At 33.3% G+C, this 18721-nt stretch overlaps 2 protein-coding genes and 1 long non-coding RNA gene across 3 annotated transcripts; 2 read left to right on the top strand and 1 right to left on the bottom strand.

Annotated features, from left to right (window-relative positions):
• Window positions 1–268: 268 nt before the first annotated feature.
• On the top strand, window positions 269–6341 carry LOC128189943 (protein arginine N-methyltransferase 7-like). Its single transcript, XM_052861770.1, has 13 exons — window positions 269–480; window positions 812–848; window positions 1407–1556; window positions 1718–1826; window positions 2006–2118; window positions 2378–2610; window positions 2834–3148; window positions 3487–3613; window positions 3766–3849; window positions 3957–4094; window positions 4639–4875; window positions 5348–5517; window positions 5813–6341. Exons 1-13 carry the CDS (start codon window positions 344–346, stop codon window positions 6066–6068), a joined length of 2106 nt encoding a protein of 701 aa, XP_052717730.1. The 5' UTR covers window positions 269–343; the 3' UTR covers window positions 6069–6341.
• Window positions 6342–7127: 786 nt separating this feature from the next.
• Window positions 7128–11528, bottom strand: LOC128189944 (suppressor of tumorigenicity 14 protein homolog). Its single transcript, XM_052861772.1, has 5 exons — window positions 11334–11528; window positions 8972–9385; window positions 8676–8801; window positions 8232–8408; window positions 7128–7941 (listed from the first exon to the last, which is right to left on the bottom strand). The coding sequence occupies exons 1-5, from the start codon at window positions 11419–11421 to the stop codon at window positions 7736–7738; spliced, it is 1011 nt and encodes a 336-aa protein (XP_052717732.1). The 5' UTR covers window positions 11422–11528; the 3' UTR covers window positions 7128–7735.
• A 3419-nt stretch (window positions 11529–14947) lies between these two features.
• LOC128188277 (uncharacterized) lies at window positions 14948–16048 on the top strand. Its single transcript, XR_008244138.1, has 3 exons — window positions 14948–15062; window positions 15435–15488; window positions 15859–16048. It is a non-coding gene; the product is annotated as an uncharacterized LOC128188277 (long non-coding RNA).
• Window positions 16049–18721: the final 2673 nt, after the last annotated feature.

Genomic DNA, 18721 nt, shown 5'->3' with positions numbered 1-18721 from the left:
TATCCATGAGTGCATATTTTGAGTTTATAATGTTTCCCTATACTTTAGGGAGTCACTTTTAAAAAGTTCTACTTTTAGTAACAAAGTACAATTCTATCGACTAATACATATTTTTTAATTAAGAATATCATTTTGAAATGGTAATTTACCAAAACATTGTTTACTTATCGATATGAGATAATCATTTAAAACAACTATATAGATATGGATGTCCGAGATAATGATTTCTCCCTAGGTTAAAGGTCATAATGGCTGCGCCCATAGAACAACATGGGAAAATGCATTGATCGTTTAAGTATATGTTAATGCTGATAGCTGATGCCAAGAACTAGTGATTTTTCTTATGAGACTTGTGATTTCTACTACAGTGTTTATTAGGAGGAAAATGAGTACTTTTGTCTCGGTAATTAACCCTTCCACGGGAAAGATAGACTGGAAGCTCCAAGATGACCAGTATGATTACCATCAAGAAATCGCCAGGTAAGTGCATTAGATTGTTAGAGGGGCCTTCCTGTGCGTGTTAAAGATAGAGTGTTAGAGTGTTATAGTTCACTGAGATAATGCTGTGTTGTTTGAATATTTGACATATATGTAAGATATCACTGAAGAGCAATACTGACATGTGGTCTTATAATAGCATGCTGCCATTGACTTCATGACCTATTCTCTTTTGAGAAGTGGACAGGCGTAGCCTACATCCACGTGGATGTAGGCTATGCCTGTCCACTTCTCAAAAGAGAATATTCAGGATCATACAAATATTTACACGTGTCATGTCACTTCACGTTCTTTCTTATGTGTCTTGTTTTAGGTCAGGATATGCAGACATGCTTCATGACACAGAGAGGGTATGTAGATATGGTAAATGTTTTGACAAAGAAATTTTGTATTAAAGTCTGTCCGAAGATTAAAATATGCATAAATATCTTGAAACAGACTATAGTATGTACTGTTGAATCATTAAAATTCGTGGTGGCTCAATTTTCGTGGTATTCGTGGGTAGCCCTTGCCCACGTAATTACATCCTCAGCGAAAACTACTTATTAAAGATTCAGTTTACCATCAGATTCTTAAAGCTGACAAATCCACGAAATAGCATCCCAAGGAATATGCAAAAAACCCACAATCCACGAAAATTGGCCCCCACGAAATTAAATGATTCTACAGTAGCCAATGGTTTGTCAGTTTCATCTGAATTCAGATGTCTCAAATTTGTTGAAAACTAGCTGCCTTAAGTTTTGATTGAAACTATTACACAAGAAAATGCATGTCTTTGAAGTAAAGGAAATTTATAAATATCTCTCTCTCTCTCTCTCTCTCTCTCTCTCTCTCTCTCTCTCTCTCTCTCTCACACACACACACACACACACACATCAATTTTTCTAAACCTTATCTTTTAATTATAGAACAAAAAATATTACAAAGCCTTGGCAGAGGCAATCCAAATAAAGAGAGGGCTGGGAGAACCAGTCAATGTTCTTGATATAGGCACTGGTACCGGGCTACTGTCCATGATGGCCGCTAGGCTGGGAGCAGACACTGTCACAGCTTGTGAGGTATACTATTCACCCCCTCCTTTTATTCTGTGAATTTTGGAACAGTACTCTACAACACAATTTGAATAAGTTCTTTATTGATACTAGAGATACAATCAACTATTTTCTAAGTATTCATAATTATTTTTAGCTAATATTTAGTGTAAGACCTTGTTATTTAGGCTTTTGAACCCATGGCTAAATGTGCTAGAGAGATTATTCAGCAGAATGGTTTTGGAGACAAGATCAGATTAATTCCAAAGCGATCAACAGACATCACAGTTGGTGAAGGTAATATTAGATCCTTTTATGTTACATATATTCTATTCTTAACAAGTTTTCATGTAAGATATATATACTGGTTCCAATATTGATGTGCATAATTATGATATTCATCTGATTGAATGAGATACCATAGAATTTAAAATGTTGACCAAAATTAATTTTAAATGGAAAGTCTTGAATTTTAGATGGAGATATGCCAGAGAGAGCAAATATCTTGGTAACAGAAGTCTTTGATACCGAGCTCATTGGAGAAGGAGCTATCAACACATTTACACATGCTCACAGGGAACTATTGCAGGTGATACGAAGCTCTGTTCATTGTTGTTATTTATAGGTTATTTCAAAATCGACATAGGATAAGACTCAGAAATTTTTTTTTTACTATGAAGAATAGTGTACACGAATACTAAATTATATTTGAGAATGAAAACTCATCAACTTGACCTATAACTGATACTATATTATATGCATTGTAAATGCATACATGATATGTACAGTGATTAATAAAATATAAATGTTGATACCTTATAGATGATCAAGCATGATTTTGTTTACAGAAAAACAGCATTGTTGTCCCATCAGCTGCTAACATGTATGTTCAAGTGGTCAGCTCAGATTTCATACGTCGATGGAGGGACATCAGACCCATAAAGCTACCTGGGGGTGGGGTCATTGACCCTCCTTCAGAAATGACCAGCTGTGGAGGGGCACCTGCTCTCCATGATCTACAGCTCCATGAGCTCCCACAATCCTTGTTCCAAGTTCTTTCCATGCCTCTCCATGTCTTCAGGTATTCAGTTATTGTATAAGTGATGAAATTGTTTCACATTACTGATACATTTACTGGCCATTGTATTGCATTTTGTCCTGATTTGATTGATAATAGCCTTTTTGGAAAAAAATTCTTTGCTCAAGCAGTACAGGTAGTAAAAAATTTGCTTACCCCATGTACTAGTGATTTGATTTGGTCCTTGTATTTCCAGTTAACCAAGAGAAATTTTATTTTATGGTAGGTTTGACTTTAGTGGAACTCATCCCCTGAAATTTGACAACCAGTCGTCAAAGACGTTTGAAGCCCTACATGCTGGGCAGACAGATGGGATTTTCATGTGGTGGGACCTAGAAATGGATACGAAGAACAAGATCAACCTGAGCTGTGCCCCAGGGTGGGGTCACCCAAGGCCTGAAGAACTGCAGTGGCGTGACCATTGGATGCAGGCCATTTATTACCCCAACCAGCCTCTCTCAGTGCAGAAAGGTGACAAGGTCAAGGTTATCAGTAGCCACGATGAATACAGTCTGTGGTTTAATGTGCAACCAACTAACAGGTATTGGTCACTTATTTGCCCACTACAATTCAGATTGACGGGCTACATTGTCATTTATTCTATTATTTCAAATGTGTAGAATAAATATTACAAATGTTAAATGTTCACCAACTTACCGTAAATAATTTTGTGTTTGAGAAATACATACTATGTTTCCGAATACCTATAGGGTCAAATATTAGAATGGATGCAAGGAAAATATCAAATGAATGCTAAAAAATACCATGAAATTTCATTTGCAAATATTTATCATAAAATAAACATTTTTGCTTATGAAAGTTGGTTTAAAATACATGTTTGATTAATCAAGGTGCATGATTTCAATGTCTTTGATGCAGGGCTGATAGCAGTGATAACATGGGACCAGCCTGTAGCTGTGGGATGCACGTGTCCTACAGCAGGTCACAGATTGGAATGCTGAATGATCCTCACAGGCGCGACATTTATTACTCACTTTTAAAAGAGGTAAAGCTTGATGATATAGATAAATCCTTGATTACCGAGTAGTCATGTGGTTGCTAGAAGTGTTTGATCATTTCATTATCTGCAAATCATGCCAATATTGTTTTTTCTGTGATACACATGTAGATTTATTTTTGTGGGTTTTTTCATTTCAGAAGGTTACTGAAAATTCTATTGTATTAACTATATCAGATGGAAGTCTGCTTTCTCTGGTGGCTGCTAGACTTGGGGCAAAACAAGTGAGTTTACATTGATCATAAAACATGTATGATAATTCCAGAGAGAGAGAGAGAGAGAGAGAGAGAGAGATAATATGTCTACAGGACTCATTGTATAATTTTTGTAGGTGTTTGCTTTGGAGACCAATAATTTCACCAGAAAAATACTGCAGCAGTTTATAAACCACAATGACCTTGGTGGTAAGGTGACCATTTTAAGTAAGGAGCCTGAGGAAATAACAGAAGAGGATCTACAGAGTTACAAGGTGACAATAAAAAAACACCTACATGTATATAAAAGATAAAATAAGAACATGTTAATTCAGGGGTCAGTTTTTGTGAATTATCAGTTTTCAACAAGATCATGGGAATCTTTTTTGAAAATTACGTGGATGCATATCAAAGTACTATACATTTATTTCATAATTTGTTGAAAATTCATTGGAAAGGAATACCCATGAAATCCACAAAAATTGAGCCCCATGAATTCTAATGATCCCACAGCATGTGTTTCTGTATTGCTTATAGCACATAACATATTGCATTTGTAATAACAATTATGTTCCGTAAAATCTTATTCAATTTAGGAAAAAGTGAAGATATTTTAATTACCATCTTATATCTCTCTACCTCTAATGAATGTCTGAAAACTCATTAATTGAAAATTTCTACCTGTTTCCATGATCTAGTATGTATATCTTTATTAAATTTACCTTACTGTTACATTGCCAAATACAATGCACATACTCATTGATAGCATGTCACACACAAAAATATTTTGCATTCAATATTTTTCCTGGGATTCCACAGATTGACCTAGTTGTTGGAGAGCCTTACTTCCAGTCCGCTGTGTTACCATGGCATCATGTTCATTTCTGGTACGCAGCCAGACAACTGTCTGGCTTTCTCAGCGAGAAGGCAGAAGTGTTTCCACAGTTGCTGACCATTAAAGCAATGGCTGTCAGTTTCCGGGACCTATGGAAGATCAGATCACCAGTGGGGATGTGTGAGGGTTTCAACATACAGCTGTTTGATCAACTGATTGAGGTTCATACCCTAATATTATATTACCGGTATAAAGCAACCATTAGTATGTTGTTTTTTTTGTAAGTTTGTGACTGTGTGAGATGTACAGGTATAATTATGTAAAGTGTTTGTTTATACAAAACTGTAAATGTAAAATAGTCCACACAAAAGTAATTTACACTTGTATTTAACCCCAAAAAATGTATCCATCTAATTACTGGTATTAACCCATGAAGTGATTATAACATACCAGCTACCTATTTCTAAAACAAAAAACAGAAAAAACCGATCCATATCTCAGAAGTATTATCATTTTGATTCCACCATTGTTTACAGTTTAAAGTGTGTCTTTTGTCTAAAAGAAATTACTGAAATTTCTTATGTACTAGTAACTATTTGCTGTATTAAATTTAAGTATTGGTATTAAAGTAAAAGAGATATGTGTCACTAGGAAATGACAAATTTTAACTGTAAATGGTTTGTTTTGACCCAGAGCTCCTCCGAGATATCAGACAGCGAGGTGGAGCCCCAGCCCCTGTGGGAGTACCCCTGTACAGCCTGTACTGACCCGGTCACGGTCCAGTCGTTTGATTTCAGTGAGGCATCATGGGTAGACAACACGTCACAGTCGTCCAACATCTCCATAACTCTGGACCCCTCGATGTGAGTTGATTTACCATTTTGAGGAGATTTTAGGGCATATGAGTTTCAAATATAAAACCAAATGCAACTGCTCCCATAAATTAAACACCGTCTGTATGTTTTATACAATTCTGTGTAATATATAGTTTTTTGAAATGAAAGTATGCTGTTAACAAATTTGGGTGGTTCTCTAAATTTAAGGGGTGTTAAATAAATTCTGCCATGCAGAAGTTTAAAACTTTTCAATGAGGATGTAAGTAATCATGTCCAAGAATAAGAATCAACAGTAATAATAAAAGTTTGATTTTTTTTTCAGAGATGAAAAGTGTAATGGAGTTGTGTTATGGGCAGAGTACCAGTTCACGGACCAGTTAAAAGTTTCTTTGGGGCCACGGGAAAAAGTGATTGTAGGAGAGAAAGTGGAGTGGGACTTTTACAGTAAACAAGGCATCCATCTTCTGACAAACAAAGGGAAAGATTCTGTAGAGAATCTCAAGACAATTGACGTGTCTTTGACCTTTAAACCAAACACTGGCGATTTTGACTTTATATTCAAGACTAAAACTTCATAAAAATTTACCTTGTATGTTTTTTTTTATTCTTAAATTTCAGTGGTGCTTCAATATTTTCAAGTTTTTGGTACATGTATTATTGATTTTATTGGTGTACTTTATTCAAAGAGAAAAGGCGTTCCTGATTGTTACATTACTTAATGCGAGTACATTTATGTACTATTTTGAGCAAGAATCATGTTTTAATGGGTCTTTTATATTCAAAGAATGTCAATCTAATAATTGGGTTTTGTAATTTTCAACCTTCATTAAAATCAACTATCGGTACATGTATTGACACCTATGACTAGATTTGGTGCAGATTGTCGTTCATGAATTTTATACTAGTATGCGTTGGTAACCAATTGTATCACTGGGACTGACCTTTGAAGGGACATGGTCACGATTTTGGTCAATAATTATATTTCCGTTTTTAATGTTTACAATACTTCAGAAAGGCATTTTTAATAGTCATTCGTCATGTTATAAGCGAAATACAGAGCTCGCAATTCTCTGTGATGTAAACAAACTTTTTGTTCACGTTTTGAAAGTTGAAGTAAAAATTCCACTTTTAGACCTAAATGAATGTGATTAATGACGGGAACTATTTATTTATGCTTAAAACGAATTGGAGAAGAGAGAGAAATCAACTCGAAAAAGAACTTTTACCGGTTTATTGAACCAATGTAAACCCCAAAAAAAGCAGGACCCAATCCTTGTTTAGATGACAAAGAATTTTGAGCTCTGTATCTTGCTTATAACTCTACGGCTGATACTCAAAATATCGTTGATCATTAGAAACGCATTTCAAAAGCAATGTAAACAATCAAAATAGAAAAATAAGATTTAACCAAAATCGTAATAATGCTTCTTTAAATGATCCTGGTTGGTCTTTTTTAGATAATACAACCAGGATTATATTTTTTTGTTTTATAGGTACATGTAATGGCATGTATATGTTCTCCGAATTAATATTTAAACTCTGCATAAGAGCCTCTAGATCTTGACTTAGATGCAGAGTTCAGCTCTCAAGGAAAGATTTCAATGAACAGACAAGGCTGTTCACCAAACATTTTCTAAGAAAAGAAAATGACAATTTTTTATTTTCTTCAGTTTAATCAATGACAAGAAATAAATTAATACATTTTTGGCACCTAGTATGATTGACAACTATCAATAAATATTTGAATTCATAGAGAATATAACAAAGATAGAGACACCATTACCGACAAAAATGGACGTGATGCAGAACAGCAAGTTCATCAGATGAATAACCAAACAAAGATGGAAGTCTCCAACAAAAGCCATATATTGTAACAATGAAAACAGCGAGTTCATTTAGAATGTCACTCGCTGGAATATGTGGCGTAGAAGTGTGCATATCCAACGTTTCTCTGCACACTGTCAATTTTATCCTGCAGCGCTTTATACATCTTCTGTTTCAATATGATTCTTTATACATATTAGGTCTTTATCTTCAGTATTTTGCGCAACAATGATAGATATCACAAAAAGCGATCAACGCTATTGTAAAAAAAATGGTATTTTTTAGAAGTGTGAATACTGATGATGGATGTTAAACCTATAACATTTGTGCTCAATTATAGAAACTGCATGATAAAAGGAAACGTTGCAAAAGTTGATTAACAACAATGTCTTTGTAAATGTAATAGAACGTTGATCCACCACTACTCTACATCGGCGAGGTTATTACGCGGGTCATCGCTCCCAATCCCTGCGGCATCGTCTTTCTGAACCTCATCCTCTACATCATCCCATTCAACGTCTTCCTCTAGTTTGGTGGTCTCTCGGTACGTGGGTGGGGGAGAGAAGTCTTCGTCATCACGGTCTCCCATCTCCATGCCAGGCTCAACCTTCGAGTTTCCAGCGCCACCTACATACATTACAAAAGTCATAAAGCAACTATCCATTTACAATTATGAAATATCATAACCTTAACTAAAAATTTCAATTGTTTTTCCAATACGTTTGGATTATCGCCTGACACTTGATATGCGTTGGTAACATCAATAACAGTAATAATACTTAAACGTCGTTTACAAATTACGAGAAAGCTTCATGATCCTGGGACCATAAGTGATCTCGGATCCGACATAACCATAGACTCGCTGAGTTTAATTAGAAATTTTGAACGAAACAAGGTTTTCAATGATGAAAACAAACCTTTGCATTTTTTGCAACACGGCCAGCAACAGCAGCATTTGACGCAACATTTCTTGCAGCAGGTCAAGGCGCCGACGACGGTCCATATACCGGCGCAACCCGCGATACAGAATACGCCGGACATCACCATTCCTCCCAGCCCCAGAGCAAAGAAGGTCCCCAGCAACTCGTCAAGAACTGTCAACAACAAAACAACAGTTAGTTATCATAAAAATTTTCGTTTGACGACATAGCTATACTCTGGAGATTTTTTATTTACAATCTGAACAACCTTTTATCTATTTGAATTTTAGCACTTTGACAACTTCGGTGAGTGGGGGGGGGGGGGGCGCAATAATTTGTGCCACAAATGGAGCCCCAACACTGAGTAGAGAGAGCACAAACAAACATATTCTTGAAGACAGACTAAACGTGTTTATGGAAATAAGTATTCATGATACTCACAGGAGCAGTTGAGTTCGTCCGAGTTGTCGCTGCAGTGCCTGGTTCCGTCACAGACCAAGCGGTCGTCGATACAGATGTCCGTGGCCAGCGTGTCATTACAGTAGAATTCCTCAGACTGACAGGGCGCTGTTCAAAGAGAAGTACAATATATAGCAATCATAACGTGATTGCAAACCACAATATGCAGTAAAATTATTCTAAGCACCCATCTCTTTAGAATTATGCTTGTCAACTTTTATCTACATCTTAAAGAATTAAATTGAATTTTTTTTCTTCCGGTATTATATTATACTTACAGGGTTCGTAACGGGTTGCTCTGAGTTTAAAACCACTCTTGGTGCCCGAGCCATCAGTATGGAACACCATGGTCATGTAGCGATCTGTGGGTGTCCCATTGAAGCTGACGCCATGAAGCCCACAAAATTTGCCGACAAGATTTGTGGAGTTTATGGCGTTCATGTCAGCATCGTAAATGGCCAGGTAATCTTTTGTACAATCGGTTGATGGTTCTACATTGAAGTATTGCCATTCAAATTTGAATTTGGCGCCAGCCATTTTGCCAGCATCGAACACCATCGTGCAATCCACGTTGCTGCTGTAGTCCGAAAACCCGAACAAATCCAAGTGGCTGCTCAGGTATGCGCAAGCGTCTTCCACCCGTTTATTGCAAACTCCCCCAAATGCATTTCCTAAATCGGGATCCATGTAATCTGTAAAATGAAGAATTTTTAAAAATTTCATTTTTTAATGACTGTTTCATGTAAATGATTAAATCATGCATGTGCAATGCTATTTATATTTTGGTTAACTATTAAAGTAACGTTGTTCAGTTTTTCTTTTTTTATATTTTTGTCTTGGTCTTGTTTAAATTGAAACTTCATTTCTTGTCTCAAATCCACCCAAATACTTTCAGAAACACGATGGGCTTACCAAAGACAACCTTTTCATAAAAGAATTTAAATGCGTGTTATACTATTTAGTCTGTTTAGTTCAATTGTATGCAATGTTTTAAGCTTTAAAATAAATATATTTATTTAGAGTTTTGTGAAGTTTAAACCTTCCTACATATAAATAAAACCAATATTTTCACAAAGCAAAAAGGAAAATTGTTTTTAATATTGATGAGGGAGTGTAACGGTTTTTATTATCTGACCTCTAAAGCGCACCTGTCCTTAGGAGTTCTTGAGAGTTTTTGGAGAAGATGTTAATATCCTTTGTCTGGATGAGGTCCAGACATCAAACGCCATAACTGAATGATTGTGTTTACTAAATATTATGAACTTTCTCAGTCTCCACCCCACCCACCTCTTCTTTCGCGCACCTTTGATGTCGCGGCTGCAGACGCTTATATCCAGACTCTAATTGCCAGTTGTTTAACACGTATTGAAGTAAATGTTGTTTACTAGGATGGAAGATATTATTTTTTTATATTAAAAATGCCATATAATTTTCAAACTCCTCGAGATATGTCCTTTACAAACAAGACTGTTTGGTAATCAATCATTTTACGCGACAACTTGTTCAATTACATGTACATGTGTAGTTCTATCGGTGGATTTTTCGTCTTTTTGACTCAAATTGAGTTTAATATTTCACGTCGACCTCCTGAAGAAGTTTCTTACAAGAAGTCATATGCAATGGATTGATTGCCTTGTCTGTTGTACTTTTACAATAAAACAAAAATATGGATGATAATCCTCATGTTTTTTAACAAATGTCGTGTATCTTAATTGAAAAACGAGAGAGAAATGCCATACTGTTATTTGAGTTATAAATTGACCAGGTATGTGTATTTTTTATAGTTACACGGTAAATACAATTTTACACGCATCGTGTATAAACTCCGATTTACAAAATGACAGCCGTGATATATTTCTGGAAAAAAAAAAGTTAACTGCGTTTAGGAAAATGGGCGATCAATAAAAATTACTTATCTCCAAATAAAGGACTTCTCCATTTTAACATTACCCTGCACTCTCTCCCTCATTTCATCAGAAAGAAAATAAATCAAATACGATTCAATATATTATAGAAAATTCCATTAAAGCTAAACATGTTCTTTCTATGACAGTAAATGTATTAATTAATTGATTAATCAATTATTTAATCTAATAATCAATGTAATTTTTTTTTATTCATTTATTTATTTGTTCATTTTTTTTTTTTTATGAATTGTAATATAGAACATGGACTGCTTGATATTTGACATACTTTCTCTATAAAAAAAATATACAATGTCTTACAAGAAAAGGATATCACACGGTCAGTATATATGTATATAAATTGTAAAGGGATTAGTGATTTAACGAATTAAAAGTAAATCTCTCTTGCAGTTTTAACCTGGCAAGTTCAAGGGGTAATTAGGGCAAAGTCTTCGTAATATTAGTTCATGGTCCAATATTACACATTTCAACTTAGCATGAAATTCACATTTTTCAATAAGAAAGCATAATAGTAAATCAAAAAATTATTTATTTGTTATAGCTAGGAATAAAATAGAGACGAAATAAACATTATTTTTCTTTTAAAAATTTAAAAAAATTAAATAAGAAAATTGGTTAGGAAAAAAAAATAAATCAAAAGAAAGACAGAAAATAGAAAATTATGATTAAACGTTTAAACGATTCTTACGTTAAAAACGTTCAAACAGATACTTACAGTCGGCGATCAAGTAAAAGCCAAAAGAGGAAGAAAATGTGAGGAAAAAAGCAACGATTCTGACACACGACTCCCCGTGGTTCTTCATGGTGATTTGCTGGGGGCCTAAATTTCCTTTCTGATAGACACTGTCACGGTCTCCTCAGCAAGACAGGACTTTAGGACACCATAAGCAAGCGTAATGTGAGCGAAAGACGGAAAAGTCTTAGAAGGTGCCCTATATTTAATTTAAACCTACATGCAGAATTAAAGCGCGCCTGATAAAACAGGACGATTGTTACCTTCCAATAATGCACATAAGAAGATTAGGCGAACAAAGGATGGTAAAAATGGAAGGCCCCTTTTCTTTGTTTCAATTGAATTTGATAATATACAAACTATTTGAAAGACAATGTTTTATTTTCACAATGAATTAAGTTGCCATCACGATACAGCCAATACATTAGATGCCGGGATCAACTCTAAATAAGACATGTTGTGTACACCAACTCACGCGTTTGGTATTTACGACAATTTTTTGTAATTTGAGAACAAATATCATTGCGAAAAAATTAGAAATCTACATTTTACTTATATTTTATAGTGACCTAAGTGTTTCATATATTTTTATGATAAATCCCGGCCTCTTTCAAAACGCAAGAAATTATTTCAAACAAAATATTCGTCCGGTCATTAATTGTCTCAAATAGCTCAAATTTCGAATAGGGGCATTCATCTTTTATAAAAAATGTGTTTTTCTTACAATGTTAAGTATTCCAGTAAATGTTTAAAAAATCTGTAACCACATACAAATATATTTTTAAGTTTACAAAATTATTGACTTAAATTGGCTTTTGAAGTATTATACATGTATAGTTTACAAATATGTACAACTTATATATTAGGAGTGGATATAAAACAAGAGAGAATGCGGTCCGGAATCTACATAGATAGTTAATTGACCCCCCCCCCCCCCCCCCCGCACACACACAAATCCTCAATCCGCAAATATGTTTCATAATTACCTGTAAGGTTTAGGAAATTTCTTGAAATGTTTAAAGTGATATTAAAACGAGAAATAATAATTTAAAACAAGTAATTTCAAAAATCCAGATTTTTGCAAACTGGATGAAACCACTTAGAGAATTGACACATTGAAATAGGAGGGGGGAGGGGGGGGGGGGCAAATGGGATGAGAGCTTTTCAATATATTTCCTTTGTATATTAATGGGAATGGGGTATAACCAGATCCGTAAAAGTATCAACAACGACCTATGGAGAACCAAACTTTACGTATTTCCCTCATAATTAACCAATGTCTCTCTCACAGCACGTCCCAGTCTCGGTATCAGTGTAAATAATTGTTTTGTGCAAATTTTTCTTATGAAGAACCAAACTTTATGTAATGAACAATACCCCACTCCCTCTAACCATGGTCACTCTCACAGTTCGCAAAACGGTCTCTTCTAATTTTATCAGTGACGAATATGATCTGATTTCGGACTAATTGGATTAAAACATGTTTATTTATACCAAAGTAACCGGTATTATATGTTTTTGGTCTTGCACCTAATTAATTAAATACATTCTTTTATCTAAACGAAATCAACTAAGTCCATATGTACTGCACGTGAACTTATATTAAACACCGCACAATCCTTAGACTGTATTTAATTATACAGCTAATCTAGGCGATCGATAATTATAAGATTGTTTGAATGACCAAAAGTTTAACCCACTTTTTGACTGGTTCAAACAATGTAAGACTGGTTAATGTAGGGTAAAGGTTTTCATAAAGTATATAAATTTACCTTATTAAGGATATATTTGTAAATTCTCTTGACAAAATAATATTATTTAAATCATCATAACTCGATCGGGTCGTTTTAAATATTCACCAGTGTTATAATCGATTTAATAGCATACACTGCTTGTATACGTATGGCATTCTTTGGTGCTATTCAAATAAGACATACCTTATTTGTCAAAATTATCTTCAATATCATTTCAAAATGTCATATTAATGTACAGAATTCATGTTATAGCCCTGCTTTGATAATAGTAAAAATAAAGAAGAATTTACATCTATCAGCAATAATACAAAATGCTCACAGATATATTCATTTTATAGCATTGTTCATGATATGGGAGAAAAATCTATGCGTACAACTGTTCAACCCTGAAGTCATTATGTGTATAAAGAAATTAATTCCTTATAAATAGATTACATCAGTCATGTACATATAAACAAACAATAAACAATAGGTACATGTATACTACATGTACATGCACACTTCTGTGTGAAAATATGAGGCACCGGTTAATTTTTCTGATATGAAAGAGATATATTTTATGTTATTATACTTTCATGTTAATTGCTGAAATCTGATTGGTTTAGACGCAGTTGATAATCCGTTCTATTACTCTCAGCGTAAGCAACACACTTAGCAACGGGTACCACAACGAATTGTTACATGCGCGTAAATTATGCGCATACGGTTTGCCGTAAAATTCACGTCATTTCTATAAAAACAGCAGTAAAAAATTCTCTAAAATAAGACATTCAGTATAATGAAATAAATAGTGCCTGTTTGGGAGGATAACAGTTGAAATTGACACCCCTCGAAAACCATTCGCGGAGGTTGACAACGGTTTCCTCGGGGTGTCAATTTCAACTGCTACCCTCCCAAACAGGCACTATTTATATAATGTCAAGAAATCGGTTTGAATTTATGATATCATAAACTTATTTTCCGATATTGAAAATGAAATTGCCGGTATCAGAAAAATGGTATCAGAAAGAACTTATTTACTTATTTATATATGGTGTGCCATCATGACAGGTTCTCTCACCGCAATATAAAATGTTAAGTGTAATATTAACATGATTATAACGTCATATAAATTAATATGTAAATATATACATGCTTTTTCGCAAATATGTATTTAAGCAAATATATTTTAAAGCTATGGTTCATTAAAACATAAGAATAAAATGCTTTCTATGGTGATTTATGCGGGATATAATCTGATAAAGGTAGCGACATTGCAGAAAAAATACATAACCCGCGTTATGTAATTTTTTTCTGCAACGATCGCTAAACCTTCATATACAGTATATACACCGCATGAATCGTCTAAGAAATCATTTTATTGTTTATATTTACATGTAAATTAATGAATTGATCGTAAAGAGTAAGTAAAATTTACTTACTTATTGTTAATGTAAATCAGTGCGTTAAAGTGTTTACCTATAAGTTAGTCGCCTTAAGATATTAGAATTTGAGTCCGACATCACCATGATTATTTCGTATAGTCCGTGATTTTTCTTAGGTTCCTAAAGGTCAATTGACCAATCGATAAACTGGTTAGAACTAGGTATTGTAGATTTCAGTTCTATCAGTTTCTGCAAGGCTATGGATTACATATGAAATTTCCGTAAGAAATAGAGTGAATCATATCTGAATGTAAAAAAACCAAAATTCATTCGTATGTTCTGCATCTCCATTCACTATTCTTTATGTTCGATTGTCTGTGTGTATCATTCGTAACTAAGTGTGTCTCTTCTGTCTCAAAAAAAAAAAACAGAATGAAAAAAAACCCAAAACGCTAACGATTTCATCTGATCGAATAGGTTTAAGTACAACGACGGAAGCGAACGCCGCCATTTCTACTTTCGCTTTGTCTCAATGATATTTGAAACATCTTTTCACAACTACAGCAATGGTTCTTAAGCTTGCAAAATTATTGGTAGGTATATGTCAAATCAACAAAATGAGCCGAACACATACTCAGGTTACATTAACCAGGGTTATCAAATTAATAATACATGTATATAGTTGACCCCCAAGGTTTCCTATCCGTTATTCTGCTTTCAGCAGATTCGGAAAGAAAACCCGTGGGTTCCGACGATGCTGTTAACCTTAGTTTACAAATTGTAAAACCATACTTATCAGGAAAAATATATTTTGTAATTGTAAATGCTCATGTTTTGTACATTTGTATAGACATAATATGCAAATTATTACACAAAGCATTACTCATATATTTTTGTCAATATGGTATACGTAACTGTTTTGCTGTGCATGACTGTAAATGTGATTGTTCTGTCTTCGATTACAGGGGATTGTGGGAACAGGTGTTCTGATTGGGATATACATTGACCAGAACTACGAGGTAAAAACTTTTCAAAGTTTTCTATTCTCACTTGCTTTGAGGAGAGATATTTATAACATAAATGTACCTGGTATTACATTTGGCTGTGTATTCTATGAAAAAAAAATAACTTTTGGGGGGAAAAGCTTAAGCTTAATGAAGTATATCACCAAATGTTAAGCATGTATATTCATAAATGCCCTAAATAAAATCCAAGCAAACTTAATGAAAATTTAAAATCCGCCAAATATTGCATTCATGCGAAACATCAACAGTATTATCATTAGGATGAAAATGAATCAATATCACTATAAAAAATCAAGTGGCTTAAGATGAGAATTGCATAATGGATTATTTATTTTAAAGATGTATTAATCTGTTTTTAATTAAGGTACCCCGTGTCAACAAACAATCATGGGATAACCTAATGAAGAAAATGGATGACATGAAGAAAGACAGTAAAAAGGACCAGTCCTGACACATGTAGCAATGCATTTCTGTGATTTTTGATTTATACAACTGTGAACTACATTTTTGTATTGTTAAAAAAAAACAATAAATATATACATTCCTAATTGGAATTACTGTTACCTTTTTTAATTTTGCTTACCTGGACTTTATATATACATTGTACTAGTAATTATAATATTATTTAGACATCCACTGTACAAGTATTAGAATTCATTTTTATCACATCAATGATCCCCTTTATAAGTTAGCATCATCAATTTTTTTTAATGAAAAACTTTATTAAACTGAATCATCCACAAAATTATATCCCCTTGTATACAGGTATCTTCAGCAATAATTGTATAATGTTTTCAAATTCTAGCAGCACTTGAAAGGCCTAAATAAAATGCTGGGCAGTTTGCCAGCTGTGTTTATATCTTCTGAGAGGATTAATACATTGTATTTGTTTAAATTGTGATGTATAAACACAAGAACAACTTGAGAAAGTTAGAAAAATATTCATTTACTTGTACTTATCACAATTAATGCAAGAACAATGAATACACAATTAATTCATGGAGGCATATTAGCTTTACAATTCAAAGCATGAAAAGAAAAACTACCACATGAAAGTTCAGTTGAAAATAAGTTGTATCACATCTTGATATAAAGTATGTACAATGCTAAATGAATTTAAAGAATTCTTGAGGTGGGTGTGAAAACATCAGATCTTTTTTGTTATCTTTTGCTTCATCTACATATACTATATTACAAAAATGGGTTCATAATGCAAAAACAGGCCTATTTTCTATTGCATTGTATACATCATTTTGTACATACCAGTAAATATATTGAAAGTACAAAATTGTATTTCATCATATTGTACATACCTGGGAATATTTTTAACAATGAGCATAAAATTATATCCCTGACCATGGGGAATACGAATTTTAAACTTATTTACTAGAATCATGCATACTGTTGAATGAACAATATTTCTTTATATAAACAATCACTGGAGAAATGTCCCAGGGTTGTCGGTTTTATTCTCAAGATTCACAATCCTATTCAAAAAAAATTAACTGGATAATAAATGCAGATAATAACTTCTGATAACAATGACTTAAGGACAGACGAGACGTTCCTCAATTCTATATAATTTTTCTTGATATCCTTATTTATTAAGATTTAAACCTGTTAATTCCCAAAAATTCAGGCTCATTTCGGAGCTAGAATATTTAGAATTTTCCTTAAAATAGCATGCAAAATGCATTTGAATGCTTATAAGTAAAGTCATACTATATATTTTCAATTAAACACTTTATATCCAAATAAAAAAAGATTCATATTACATAAAAATATAATTATGAAATTATGAAGTGGAAATCTTCATATTGTGGAGATAAGAAAAAATAGAAAAAATGGAAGATAGGTTGCATCTGACCTTAACATCAATATACAATACACAGTAAAAAGGAGAAAAGGATAAAGACACAACAATGGCAAATTAACTGAATCAATAAATTGTACAGTAAAATAAAAGGAAGGATTTCCCCTTCAGTTTTTTATCATAATCTATTTGGCACAAGGTAAAATCATTGCTTTGACAGCAATACATTACTTTTGTTATAATATTTGTCATTTCAATTTAATTAAATAATATTATGCTTTAAACAACAAACCATGAACAGTATCACATTATGCAATGTTACACAAAAATAAAGAATTACTCAAGCTTTAGTGAAAAAAAAAATAAAAATACAATGCCTTAAATTATACATGTACATATACCTAAAAAGCACCCTATCATTTGTACCGGTAAACATATACATATTTTATTCTATTTCATTCTATGATCATAAATTGCACACATTCCCTAGCTAGTCTCTTAATCAAATTGCAAGTGTGATGATCGACTCAATTTAAACTATCCCACTTCTTTATGATTAACTTTTGAAGTTAAACAAACTATGATTTCACCTCTGAGTCAATATCTTTTTATTGCCTATATACCGGTATAACCTATTAAAATGATTATAATAAATGCAGTTTGTTTCTTTTTTAAATGGATTTCAAAATCCCCTTGTGTGTCTTTCTCCACATGTACATTGAAAAAGAAAATCCAATCTTTGGTTTTCAACCATCAAGAAAAGATTAGGTCTGCTGTCCATGGTTTTCTACTGAACAAAATATTTGAAAGCACCGACACATAAGTTTGAGATAACAAAGTAAGTATATGTAGTAGATAGATATAGTAAGAAATATCTAGACACTACATCACAGCATAGGGCCCAGAAGGCATGACTTTGTCTTATTCCTGCACGTATACAAAAATAAATCTATTTGAAAATAAATGACTATTGAGATCTAAAACACATCATATGTAATTAGATCTAGCTCTCTTCATATAACATATTATAGTACAAGTTTACTTCAAAAGTAAAAGTAAATCAATCTTTAATCTAAATAGGTTAGGAGGAACCTATCCAATATTATAATATGTGATAAGTTTAATGCTATAGTCAATCTAAAGAGATTTGCCTCTAACTACAAATTATAAGAATTACTTGCACACTTGTCCATAAACTAAACCTCACCTAGCTAGCATATGTGCAGGAAAGATCTGATGTATTATTATCAAAAATATTTATAAATACTGCATTAAACTACCCGTTAGAAAAAAATTTTAACGAAAATATTTTTTGGATGTAGATAGTTTAAAATGATTAAAAATTGATACATGTATTTTAAACACAAAGGCACATTGCAGTGAAGCATAGGGGTTATAGCTACTTTTATTGGTA

Source organism: Crassostrea angulata, chromosome 6 (genome assembly GCF_025612915.1).
Source record: "Crassostrea angulata isolate pt1a10 chromosome 6, ASM2561291v2, whole genome shotgun sequence".
NCBI classification, from domain to species: Eukaryota; Metazoa; Mollusca; class Bivalvia; order Ostreida; family Ostreidae; genus Magallana; species Magallana angulata.
Note: the sequence above shows the minus strand (reverse complement) of the source record. Positions and strands in the feature narration are given on the sequence as shown.

Coding starts and splice junctions, on each gene's coding strand:
- LOC128189943 (XM_052861770.1), top strand. CDS start 344: ATGAGACTTGTGATTTCTACTACAGTGTTTATTAGGAGGAAAATGAGT. Junction 1,557..1,717: donor ACACTGTCACAGCTTGTGAG/GTATACTATTCA, acceptor CTTGTTATTTAG/GCTTTTGAACCCATGGCTAA. Junction 3,149..3,486: donor AATGTGCAACCAACTAACAG/GTATTGGTCACT, acceptor TCTTTGATGCAG/GGCTGATAGCAGTGATAACA.
- LOC128189944 (XM_052861772.1), bottom strand. CDS start 11,421: ATGAAGAACCACGGGGAGTCGTGTGTCAGAATCGTTGCTTTTTTCCTC. Junction 9,386..11,333: donor CTTTTACTTGATCGCCGACT/GTAAGTATCTGT, acceptor TTCATTTTACAG/ATTACATGGATCCCGATTTA. Junction 7,942..8,231: donor GTGTTGCAAAAAATGCAAAG/GTTTGTTTTCAT, acceptor TAATGTATGTAG/GTGGCGCTGGAAACTCGAAG.